Source organism: Puma concolor, chromosome A1 (genome assembly GCF_028749965.1).
Source record: "Puma concolor isolate L17-30 chromosome A1, mPumCon1.1.hap2, whole genome shotgun sequence".
Classification (NCBI taxonomy): domain Eukaryota; kingdom Metazoa; phylum Chordata; class Mammalia; order Carnivora; family Felidae; genus Puma; species Puma concolor.
In genome coordinates, this window is record NC_141667.1 from 17,929,971 (window position 1) to 17,942,630 (window position 12,660).

Here is a 12,660-nt window from a genome sequence, read left to right on the forward strand (position 1 = left end):
TCAGCCCAGAGCCTGACGCGGGGCTCGAACTCACAGACCGCGAGATCGTGACCTGGCTGAAGTCGGACGCTCAACCGACTGCGCCACCCAGGCGCCCTAAATGGTACTTTTTATGACAGTGGCTTCTCCTTTTTCAGAGTTAGGGAAAAGGAATGATTCTCACATACATATATATTATGTTAAGGGTACCACAATAATCCACTTATATATCACGTATATGCTTGAGTGTCATAACTGTGACATATATTCACAAACTCAATGTTTTCAGAAGAGGAGAACATTAAATTTGAAATCTTTATTATTCAGATCACTCTGTAGTCCCTATTTTTCTGTTATCTTTTCATATAGGTGACATTTCCAGATACTTCTCCAATCATCCCATTGTGTCCTAACTCTTATCACCTGATAAAATATGCAAGTTGTATCGGTTTATCAAGAACCTTTTAGAATCTCTGTTAGCCACAGAGAGCACTGTTTCTCAAAAAATCCAAATAATATTTTATAGAAAAAAATTCTAAACATATGCATGCATATACATATGTGCACACACAATGAACTGTATTGTGAAGTTTGTGACAAATGCATTTAAGATATTTCTGATGAAAATATAATCATATGTGATATCACACTATTATTAGTCATGGATAGACATACATGTGCTTAAGTAGTTTCATGTGGATCATTATTATAAAAACCTGGAATTAGAATCAAAGTCTCCTAACTCTTTATCCTAGCTGATAAGTAACTATCATTAGTCAACATGCACATTTAATACAAAGAAATGGTTAGAAGAAATGTATGGATGAAAAGATAATTAGAGGTAGGGTGGAAAAACAGCACCAGAAGGAGGTGGAGAGAAGAAGGAAGAAGGAGAAAAAAAAACAATAAGAGTGAATCTAAAATCTTAATGCTGTTCAGTGCTATTTTTGAAATGATGTTTTTAGGGATTCATATATTGATTTAAAGATAGTTAATGGGGTGGCTAGGTGGCTCAGTCTGTTGACTGAGGTTTTGTCTCAGATCATGGTCTCAGGGTCCTGAGATCGAGCCCTGTGTCAGGCTCCATGTTCAGTGGGGAGTCTGCTTGAGGATTCTTTCTCTCCCTCTGCATTCTCTCTCTTTCAAATTTAGAAATAAATCTTAAAAAAAGAAAGAAAAGAAAAGATAGCTGAATTTCAATCAAGGTCCTGCCAATTCAATTAAACATATTAAACCTTTGTGGTACAGCTATTATGTAATGACTAGTATGCTAGAAACAAGAAACAAATTGTAAAGGAGAAGAGAAAAACTGACCTACAGTGGACACTATTTGACAAGAACTTTAGTATACTGTGTTATGTGTTCAGATTCCATATCAATTTTTCTTTTAACTATATTGTTATCTAATGGAATCTAAGATGATTATTTCATATACAGCTTCATTTTTTGAGAGAAACTATAAAACAAGGGATCTGTTTAAGAACGAAGGTGTACAATAAAATATCAAGTTTACCTAAAAAGCCTTTAAAAAAAAGAGCTAAAATGGCTCCTTCTGGTGTTTTTCCACAGAAAGAGTCGGTAGGTAAAGATGCTTTTATTAGCATCAAGGTTAAGCCATTTGACAGCAAGATGGATTAGATATAAGATCTGATTTCAGATACTTGAATACACTGCAAGGTTCCCAGGTACATGAGTTAGGCAGGAGTCAAGAGCAACCATACAGTTTTGTATGAAGATTGAGTTGATATTATGAACATTGACTCTCAAATGAACAGGAATTACCCTGATATTGAAAGTTCAAATTTAAGGAGTAAATTGCACCATGAAAACCACATTATAGGCTTCTCAAAAAGCTACATGACTCATGAACCAGATAGATGGATAATAGGTAGATAGGTAGATAGATAGATAGATAGATAGATAGATAGATAAAATGCTGAGCCATGAAAACATCTTTTAAATGTGTTAGTTTAACTTTATGATATAATTTACATTTTATTGGGTGCAGAGAGTTATGTACATGAATAAAAATATCATCCTAACATTGTGTTATTTTAGAAGAAATTTTGGATAGACAAATTATTTTTTGCAATGCAATTAGAGCTATTTTATTACATGTGTAAATTTTTTAAATGTTTATTTTTCAGAGAGACAGAGAGAGACTGAGACAGAGCATGAGTGGGGGAGGGGCAGAGAGAGAGGGACACAGGAATCTGAAGTAGGTTCCAGGCTCTGAACTGTCAGCACAGAGCCTGACGTGAGGCTCAGACTCACAAACTGTGAAATTATGACCTGAGCTGAAGTCGGATGCTTAACTGACTGAGCCACCTGGGCACCCCCAATAGAGCCATTTTATTTTTATTTATTTTTTTTTTTTTTTAAATTTTTTTTTTCAACGTTTATTTATTTTTGGGACAGAGAGAGACAGAGCATGAACGGGGGAGGGGCAGAGAGAGAGGGAGACACAGAATCAGAAACAGGCTCCAGGCTCTGAGCCATCAGCCCAGAGCCGGACGCGGGGCTCGAACTCACGGACCGCGAGATCGTGACCTGACTGAAGTCGGACGCTTAACCGACTGCGCCACCCAGGCGCCCCTGGAGCCATTTTAATAAGCTATTGTGCTATTCTTTTTCTTTGCTAATCCAAAACCAAATCCTACATATAATTGCAAAAAGAAAAAAAGAAAAAAGAAAGGGAAAGAGAAGAGACAAGAAAAGATGAGGAGAGACGAGGAGAGACGAGAAGAGACGAGAAGAGACGAGAAGAGAAGAGAAGAGAAGAGAAGAGAAGAGAAGAGAAGAGAAGGGAAGAAAAAGAAAAAAGAAAAAGAAAAAGAAGAAGAGAAAGAGAAAGAGAAAGAGAAAGAGAAAGAGAAAGAGAAAGAGAAAGAGAAAGAGAAAGAGAAAGAAAATTCTATTGCCATGGCCTTGAATTATATCTGCAACTCTTCCCTGAACCTCCAGCTTGCTGGCTTACCCTGAAGATTTTTAGACTTGAATCCCTACAATCATGTGGGCCAATTCCTTAAAATCAAATTCTCTCTGTTTTGCTCTCTCCTTGTATATAGAGACATACACATAGACATACACATAGACATAGACATACACATACACATATATACATACATATCTATATACATATATATACACACACGTATCCTGTTGGTTTTGTTTATCTGCAGAACCCTACCTAATAGAATGCCTGGCAGATCAAACCCGGCATATACAGAGGGCATAGATCAATCTCTTTCAACTACACTTTTGAAATCTATTCACTGTACCTATTCCTTTCGCCTTTCTTTAAGCTCTAAAGAAAATCATTAAACTATTTTGACAAAGGTCACCTCTGGCTCACTGACAAAACCAGTAGAGGCTTTTTCAGTCATTATTTAATTTGATCTGTGAATTGCAACATTTATTTGTCATTTCGCACTCCCCAACTTTCAGTTTATTTTCCATCACACTATTTAATATTTGTGTTTTTGCTTTTTATTAAATAGATCTACCAAATTCTTCTTCCCTTGTTTCGCAGTTAAAAGTCAGGGTTCATATACCTGCTTGTAATTTTTCCTAGAGTGTGTTGCCCACTCTAGGTACTGATTTTGACGATCATCTGTGACCAGTTACCCCTATATCTGTATCTACCATAGGCCTCTTTTGTGAACTCCAGATTAATATCCTAAATATGTATGAGATACTTCACCTGGGTATGTCTATGTAACTATGGCTGTATAAAGTCTAACAGCGATCATTTTGTTTCTTACTTACGTCTCAACTCTAGGCTGGATACTAGTGAAACAAAGCCAGAAATATGAGTCACTTAGTTTACTTCTCCTTCTCTTTCATTCTCTACATGCAATTATCCACTAATGTTCTGTCTCATCCTTTTTATTCCCATGACCGACAGATCTTGAAATATTTTATAATCTGTCCACCTGTCAAATCTCCAACTCTAACATCCCATTCCCTCGTTACTTCCTAGACAAGCCCACTGTAACCTTCTCCTACTTGCTCTCCCTGTCTCCATGCCTGTTCTCCCATCTGCAATGAGTCTTAAATGGCACTCCAGGTGTTCATTCTATAACTGCAACTCTGTCCACGTGAATCCTCAACCAAGACATATTCATGGATCATGACACCTTGAGGAACAAATTATACTGTATGCAATATAAAACATGGCACTATAGTTATTAATATTCTATTGAATATTGGAAAGTTACTAAGAGACTAAATTTTGAAAGTCCTAATTTACAAGAAAAAATTGTAAAAAAAAACAAGGAAAAAAATTGTAATGATGCATGGTGACAGACGTTAATGAGACTTATTGTAGTGATCATCTTGCAATGTGTGCAAATACTGAATCACTATGTTGTACACCTGAAACTACTATAATGTTATATTCCAACTACACCTCAATTTAGATAGATGATAGATATAGATAGATAGATAGATAGATAGATAGATAGATAGATAGATAGAGAAAATGTTACTAATCTTGGTATCAGAATTGAGCCTCTGTGATACTTTCTGTAGTTACCTACCCTTAACAACTGGCTTTACATTCTCTGATTATATTGAAATATGGTTATCTAAAGCTCACTTTGAATTTTCAAGCCTCAGTGCTTATAAAGTTTTCCCTCAGATTCTGTCTTCTGAAAAAATGAGCCATCCTTCAAGACACATCTCAGGGGCGCCTGGGTGGTTTAGTCGGTTAAGTGTCTGACTCTTGGTTTTGGCTGAGGTAACGATCTCACGTTTTGTGGGTCTGAGCCCCAAACTGGGCTCTACACTGACAGCACAGAGGTTGCTTGGGATTCTCTCTCTCTCCCCCACTCTCTGCACCTCCTCTGCTCACTCTCACTCTCTCAAAATAAATAAATGAATGTTAAAAAAAAAAAAGCCACATCTCAGATGCTCCCTTATCTGTGAAGGCTTTCTCAAATTCCTCTGTCTTCTAAACAGACCCATAGACTTGCTTTTGTCTCCACCATCCATAAAAGGGTTTTCATTACAGTACTTTCAACAGAGGATTGAAATTATTGTTACCATAAGAAAACGAACTGTGGTATTTTCTGGTGCAATGGAGCTAAACTACCTGACTTAAAATCCTAGTTTCAACATTTATTGCCTGTTGGGCCATGGGAAAGTTACCTGACTTTTCTGCACCTCAGTTTTCTGATATGTAAAATGGGGCTACTAGAAATCTTTTTCATAGTGCTATTTTGAAGACTGCATAATTTTATGTATGCAAGGCAACTAAAACAGTGACCAAAGTAGCACTCAGTAAGGTTTACTGAATATAATTGTAATCTAAGGACTTCATATATAAATTGATCCCTACAAGGTTTAACACTTTTTCAAATTGCAATGCATTCTCAATAAACAACATATTGAGTAAACAGATGCCTCCAAAATTAGAGTTTATCTATGTTTCAATTTTTAAGATTTTTGCCATTTTAAACAATTTAAATCTAAGAATCACTGCTAACAAGGATCATGTGCAGTGACAACTAAATTTCCTAAATAATTATTTGAGGACAATTGAGCGGCATTTTCTTGGTACATAGCTTTGAGGCTATAATATAACTTAGTATTACACAGACATAGGAACTCAGTTATACATGTTGGTGCAAGCATCATACTCACTCTGTGAGTGTGTGTGTGTGCATTGTGTGTGTGCATGCTTTTAGTAATATCTGTTTTTGTTTTGTTTTGTTTGATGAGGACTTTGAGCAATTGACAGCATCTGAATTAAAATATTTTGCTGATCAAATTCATTTCTATGTTACTCTGCATTATAGTATCTTGCACTCATCCAAGTATTGTAGTAAATCTAAAATGTCTCTTTGAGGAAATCCTTGGTTTTACCTCTGGACACCCTTGTTATTTCTTTGTATAAAAAGTATTCATTAGAAGCAATGTCACAGTTTGGTCTTTCTTGAAAGAATGTCAACATTAATATCTGCTCCTTTTAAATATAACAATTGTTGAGGCTAATGTCCACTAAGCTATTCAGGATACTAACTATAAATTTCCACATGAATACATTTTTTATAATTGAAGCTAGGGACATACATTTTTCTTCTCAACAAGTGGAGCTTTCAATAATGAGAACTGTACAAGCTAATGTTTTCATAGATGCCATTGTTGCAAAAAACATAAAGTTAAATTTGAGGCTCAATTATAGTAGTTCAGTTGACCACTGTGCTTGGCATTTTTGGCATTTGCCTTCTTCCCTAGCCTTGAGTTCTATATTATTTATAATATTTTATTTTTCTGTGAACTGTCTCAAGGCCTTTCTAAAAAGAGCAGAAGCATAAATATATTAATATATGTTTACACACATACACATAATGACTTGAAATGGTCCCGATGTTATTATATTACTATTCCCACATCTAGACTCATCAAGACAGAGGTAATTAAACTTTAATTTGTTTCCATGTGGAAAGGAAACCTTGGCAACTCTTGTTTCATCTGCATTGGGAACATACATTACGAGAGAACCACGGCTTTTCACCACATGTTACAAAGGTGTGACTGAAAATAATGTTGTTTTAATTTAATAGCAGGTTAGATCTTGGACCCACTCCTTTAAAAATCTAATTACAAACACTAATTCATCTTTTAAATGAATTGCATGAATTCTATACTATAGTAGCAATTACAAAGGTGTGATTCCAGACTATCAAATCAAACTTGGAAATACAATTCCTAGGTGAAATGCTACTCTATTTAAGATAGAGTAAAAGTCAGTTTCGTTAAGTTTTCAACAAACAATCCTCTCACTTCAGATTCAGGCAACTAAAGGCTATGAATCTGCTTCAATCAAACCCAGAGAGAATACTTTCTCATTAGGTACTTGCCAGGAACCTCAATGTGAAGTCTAGTTTCCATCATAAGCAGAGTTGAGAATATGGAGACCCATGAGACCGTTTTAGAGCTATGCTACCTGTCCATTTGTCTCAGATTTCAAAACTTGATCTTTATATTACATTAACTCATAAGAAACAAGTGTACTAGAGCAACAGGAAACTATCTCACCATAATGATTATTACATTTCATGATCATATAGAGGAATCATATGAGCAAAAGCAATTTACAGTAATATCAGGGGGCTTCCATGTTTTGGAATGCTTTCCCTCAAATTTTCTGAGACTCCTCTTTCCCCAGGTCTATTTGTGGGCATCAGTGCCATCTGGGTCAGGGTGTCATGGGCTGAACTGCAACTGCTTGGGCTTTAGTGACCATTTCCCCCCCTTGAAGGTGCCCTCTTTCTACTTAATTTTGGGTTTATCAGACCCCCTGTGAAAGTTCAGAACCAACACCTGTGGAGTTGTCCCAGGGCCACATGACCAGGCCCTATTCCTACGAGGTAGTCTGTCAAGGAGATTGCTTCTGCTAATGGCATTGTATATGTTTTACAAAATCGCTAAAAATTGGACTTCCAAAACGGTACTCAAAGACAGATTTGGTGTGACTCAAATTTTATATAGAGATAGGTAGCCCAAAGACAATATTGGCCCGAGGCCCCATATACCTCAGAGAAACCCTAGCTGTGTGTTCATTTTCAACAAAGGTTCTATTTGAAGACCTTTTCCACTTTCGTATTCAATATTCTTTAAATAGATTTCTAAAAGGTAAATTCCAAAAATATCGTGCAAATAATTTAAATCTGGACTGGATTTGCTTCCTTGGACCTAACATTGGAATCATAAGACTCACCATATTTCTCGTAAGTTTAGCCTTCCAGAAATCTCTGAGGACTTTAATGTGCAACAGACAGACTCTTCTGTATCAGCTTCCTAGTACTCCTCTTACCATCGTTTTCTATTTCTGTCTTTGGATTTATTTTAAACTCTTTTTAAGCATATGTGTTTTTATGAAAACCATGGTAAAATCCTTTAGAACATTTAAAAACAGTTAATTAACGAAATATAAATAAAACAAAATATTTATTTTTCTGGAAACAATAGTTTTTGTGGTAGCATTGATAAGTTCTATCTACTGTAGACATGGGTCAAAAATGTTAGGTAAGGAAAACAGCAGTAAAGCATAATTGTGCTGACACAAAAAGGTGCCATTATCTATTTTGTGAAAAAATAAATTTCTATGAACTTACAATCAGATTGAAAAATGGCATGCTGTGCTGAAGATTGAGGCGTATGTATTTGGGTTCCAAAATGTATTACTTTGGCCACAAATAGCTTCATAAATAGCTTGCAAAACATATAATAAATAAATTATTTCTAAAGTATGAGCAAGCCATGTAAAATACTTCAAAACCATGTTCCAAGTAGTTTGACATCCTGGCCATTCAAGGATATCAATAGCAGGTTAGAATATCCAGGCTGGTTATTGTTTTCTATGTCTCTTCTTGGTAAGCAATTCCAGAATGTCCGCGAGCAATAATGTGCTGTGACAACACTTTTAATGAGGTTTGATATTTTAACTGTATGTCTTTAGTAAAGAGTGTTAAAATAAAAAAAATAAATAAATAATAGGAACAGAACTTAAAAACAAAAGTTTAAAAATAAGAAAAAAAAATATATGTATATACATATACATATGTATATATATATATATACATATATATATGTATATGTATATGTATATATATATACATATATATATGTATATGTATATATATATTCACTTCAGTAAAATAACCAGGGAGAATTGCGATAAAGAGTGATTAAATGATATTCCAAAGCTTACCCGGGCCACTGGGTCAGGAAGAGAAACCAGGTCTCTCGGATTTCAATTCCAGTGTTCTAGTCACTGGTTTGTTCAGCTCCTGTGCAAAACATCCATACACAATACACAATGCATACTCCCCCTTGCAATTAAGTGGTTGTCAAAAGAAACACGCCATTACCTTTCCCACATACTGAGGCTCGGAGCCCATGTATTCCTCCAGCACAAAAAATTGATTCCATACCCAGCCACGTTTAACTCGCTGGAAATGTGATCGCCTCCCTGGCAGGTGGAGAACATTTTCTGTTGGTTCCGTGGCTAAAGTCTGTTGTGGCTGTGGCTGAAGTGGTGTTAGGAGACCTCCATCAAACAGGACCCAGAGAAGCAGGGATAAGCAGTTCCTTGTGAGCATTGGCAAAGGCTTTCCTGCAGCAGAGTAATAAAAATTCCAGCACTTAACGTGGAATTGTGGAATCCAGGTTTGAGGTGTCTGTGGCCTCCACCACTTAACTTTTCTGTCTTATTGCAGAAATGGTAATGCAGGCATCAATCCTTTGGATGAAAAGGTTTCTGCCGTATCACATTCCATCTAAAGGGACCTATAAAACAGATTAACAAAGATACATTAAATTGACAGAATTACATGATGATAATCATCAAAACTCTCATTATGTCTGCCAACACTTAAAGAAACAGAAGTGCACCTGGGTGGCTCAGTGGGTTAAACGTCCTACTCTTGGTTTCGGCTCAGGTCATGATCTTTCGTGAGTTCGAGCCCTGCATTGGGCTCTGTGCTGACGGCAAGGAGTTTACTTAGGATTCTCTCTCTCTCTCTCTCTCTCTCTCTCTGCCCTTCCCCAACTCAAGCTGTCTCTGTTTCTCTTGAAAATAAATGAACTTAACAAAGAAAAAAAGAAAACAAAAGCAGAGAGGATAGACTGTAAAATAATTACACTGCTAAATGGACACTGCTATTCAACTTGCAAATTTGGATAAACTAAGTTGTTTGCAGTCTTCAAAAGCTTTAGTTGTAATGAAGCAAAGGGTATACCATTAACGGAAGCAATTTCTAAAATTCAATAATCATTTTAAGGCTAAAACACAGATCATTATTTTTAATGTGAACTAGGTTAAAGTAGGGCTTCACAAAGCCACCCTCTGATATTTGGGGTGGGATAGTTGTTACTGGGGAGCTATTATGTGCATTTGACTTTTAGCCACATTTCTTTCCTCTGCTCAGTAAGTGACAGGAGCTTCCTCCCCACTTACTCCCAATTGTGACAACTAACATTTTCTCCAGGCATTACCAAATATCTCCAAGAAGCAAAATATGCCAAGATCGAGAACCATACACTTAGGAACAAAAAAATTAAAAAGCGAAAGAAAATCCCTAAAGTTGGAGAATAGGAAGAATCAGACCTTCCAGGAAAGAACAAGATAAATTACTAAATGTAATTCAATGATATTACTGAATGATAATGTCAGATGGTTTTATAAGCCTGTATAAGCTTTCACTTTAAAGAATTGCTTCTCTAGCCTGGATATGTGGGACTTATTTTGTATAAGGTGTGCACTTGGAGCAACCTTGGATCCCCACCACACAGATAACCTCTCTTCTGAATTTAGGTAAAGGGGGTTTTGACCTCTTCCTTACAACAAGCAACTCTTTTTTTTTTTTTTTTTTTTTATTCACTTATTTAAGGTTTATCGAGTGTCCACAAAATCTTTTAGGTACAGTCAGTGAGAAAACATACACAATCCTTGTCTTTCTTAAATCAGAAGCAGAAAATAAATGTAAAGAAAAATAAATGAGAGCAAAGTTACTAATGCCTGGGGGAAGAAAAACAAACAAACAAACTAAAACAAAAACAAAAACACAACAGACAGAATATCCTGATGGCAGAACTTAAGGCAGCAAAAGCCAGCTCTACATGACAATTGCACTGAGAACGAAATGGACAAGAACAACCCTATACACCCTGGGAGCAGGGATGGGGAAAATGCAGTTCAAGCCAGCACGGTTTTATACACTTGGCACTACACGCTCACTGCCTACAGACTAAAATTGGAAGCTTTTCAAGAGCCAAAAATGTTGGAGGCTAGAAATTATATAGAATGCTTCCAAAACAAGAGAACTAAAATCAAAATCAATATATGTTTAATTAAACGTCTCTAAAACATGGCAACTTGTCAGCTGCAATTCAGCTCCATGCTTATTCAGTTATCTACAACATAACCAACATGATAATGCATTCCTCACAGATATTCAAATTTAAACATTTAATGTGGGAACCATGCTTGAAATAACATGCGAGATGGGAGACATCCAAAAATTTTAATTTGAAAGCATTCTATAAGAATACTCTCCCCAAAAAGAAATAAAACAAGATATGATAATTTTTCTTTTGTTTGAAGGGGTGAGACTGTTAGATACTGACAAAGACATAAGTAGGTATATGTTTAATTGCAGCTTTTTATTCTGGCAAAATCATGTTCATAAAAAGTCAGCTTAGATGCGCATTGTCCAATATGGTAACCAGTAGCCATATGTGGTTATTTAGCAGAATGTGGCAATTTGAGATTTTTAATTTAGGTAGCAAATTTCAGAGAATTAATACAAATAAGGAAGAATGTAGAATATTTCAATTTCTATGTTTATTACTTGTTGACATGATAACATTTTGGATATGTTCGGTTAAAAAAAACTATTAAAATTAACCTCGCCTATATCTTTTTCCTTTTTTAATGTGTTTACTAGAAAGTTAAAATTATAGGGGCGCCTGGGTGGCGCAGTCGGTTGAGCATCCGACTTCAGCCAGGTCACGATCTCGCGGTCCGTGAGTTCGAGCCCCGCGTCGGGCTCCGGGCTGATGGCTCGGAGCCTGGAGCCTGTTTCCGATTCTGTGTCTCCCTCTCTCTCTGCCCCTCCCCCGTTCATGCTCTGTCTCTCTCTGTCCCAAAAATAAATAAACGTTGAAAAAAAAAAAAAAAAAAAAGAAAGTTAAAATTATATATGTGGTTTGCATTATTTTTTATTGGACAGCAAGAATTTAAATCACAAACTATGGTTGCCACTTCAGTAATTCATTCACAATATTCAAAACCAAATACCGAGCATGAACTGTTTATGTCTATGTTGACAATACGCTGAAGAGGTCAGACAATATTTGCAACAGTTTTCAGTAAGTCTGAGCAGGCACAGTGCGCATACTTTCTTCATCTGTACTCAAGTTGACATTGCTAACTAACATCAACATCCAAAGTGTTCTAATTTCTTAGTCCTTCCCTTTCTTCCATGTGTCTCCCCACACTCAGGTCAATCCTAGCCCACACGTACACAGGGCAGCAGGGGCGATAAACATGAATAGAAAAGATGAGTGGCAGGAACTCTGACTTCCCAAACCTAGTCTAATATATGTAATTAGGCTGCATTTTTATTTTTCTGTTCCATGCAATGTTTCTCCTCCACGTTTTAGGGGATCTATGATATCAAAACTCAGAGTTAGACAGCAGCGACACCTAGGGTTATTTCTTTAAGCACGTGGGTTCTTTGTTTTATTTTGTTTTGTTTTTTATATCAGGGATTTTTGACGTTGGGCACCTGGGTATATTCGTCATCACAGCAACCAGCCTGGTTCCAGCTACCCTTTCTCCTTTGGAGTTGAAGTATCCAAAGTCTGAGTGTTGATCCTTGATAGAGTAATCTTTTAGAACTTCTCATCTGTTTACATCATTCCCCTTCTGTTACACTAAAATGTGTGTCTGTAATCCAAGGAGATCGGCTTATAAATTATTAGTAAAGTAGAGAAGAATTTGATTATAACATGAAAAGTATGTTGTTTCATAAGCTAATTCCTCAACACATTAAAAATTTAGCTCACAAAAAAATAATAGCCAAACACAAACACAAAATATTGTAGTAAGGCTGAAGTTAACTGGCACTGTGGGGGAGAACAGTGTGGACTCATATCCCCATTTTTCTC

The 12,660-nt window shown here is 36.3% G+C and overlaps 1 protein-coding gene across 4 annotated transcripts in view; it reads right to left on the reverse strand.

The window, feature by feature from the left end:
* The window catches only part of CDH12 (cadherin 12), a 1,063,313-nt gene that overhangs the window by 263,634 nt on the left and 787,019 nt on the right, over positions 1 to 12,660 (reverse strand). For all 4 annotated transcript variants that reach the window (XM_086676372.1, XM_086676368.1, XM_025924779.2 and 1 more), the window contains one exon: positions 8,859 to 9,276. In XM_086676372.1, coding sequence (XP_086532498.1) covers positions 8,859 to 9,089 — 231 coding nt within the window. In that variant the 5' untranslated portion in view covers positions 9,090 to 9,276. The remainder of the gene's footprint in view (positions 1 to 8,858; positions 9,277 to 12,660) is intronic.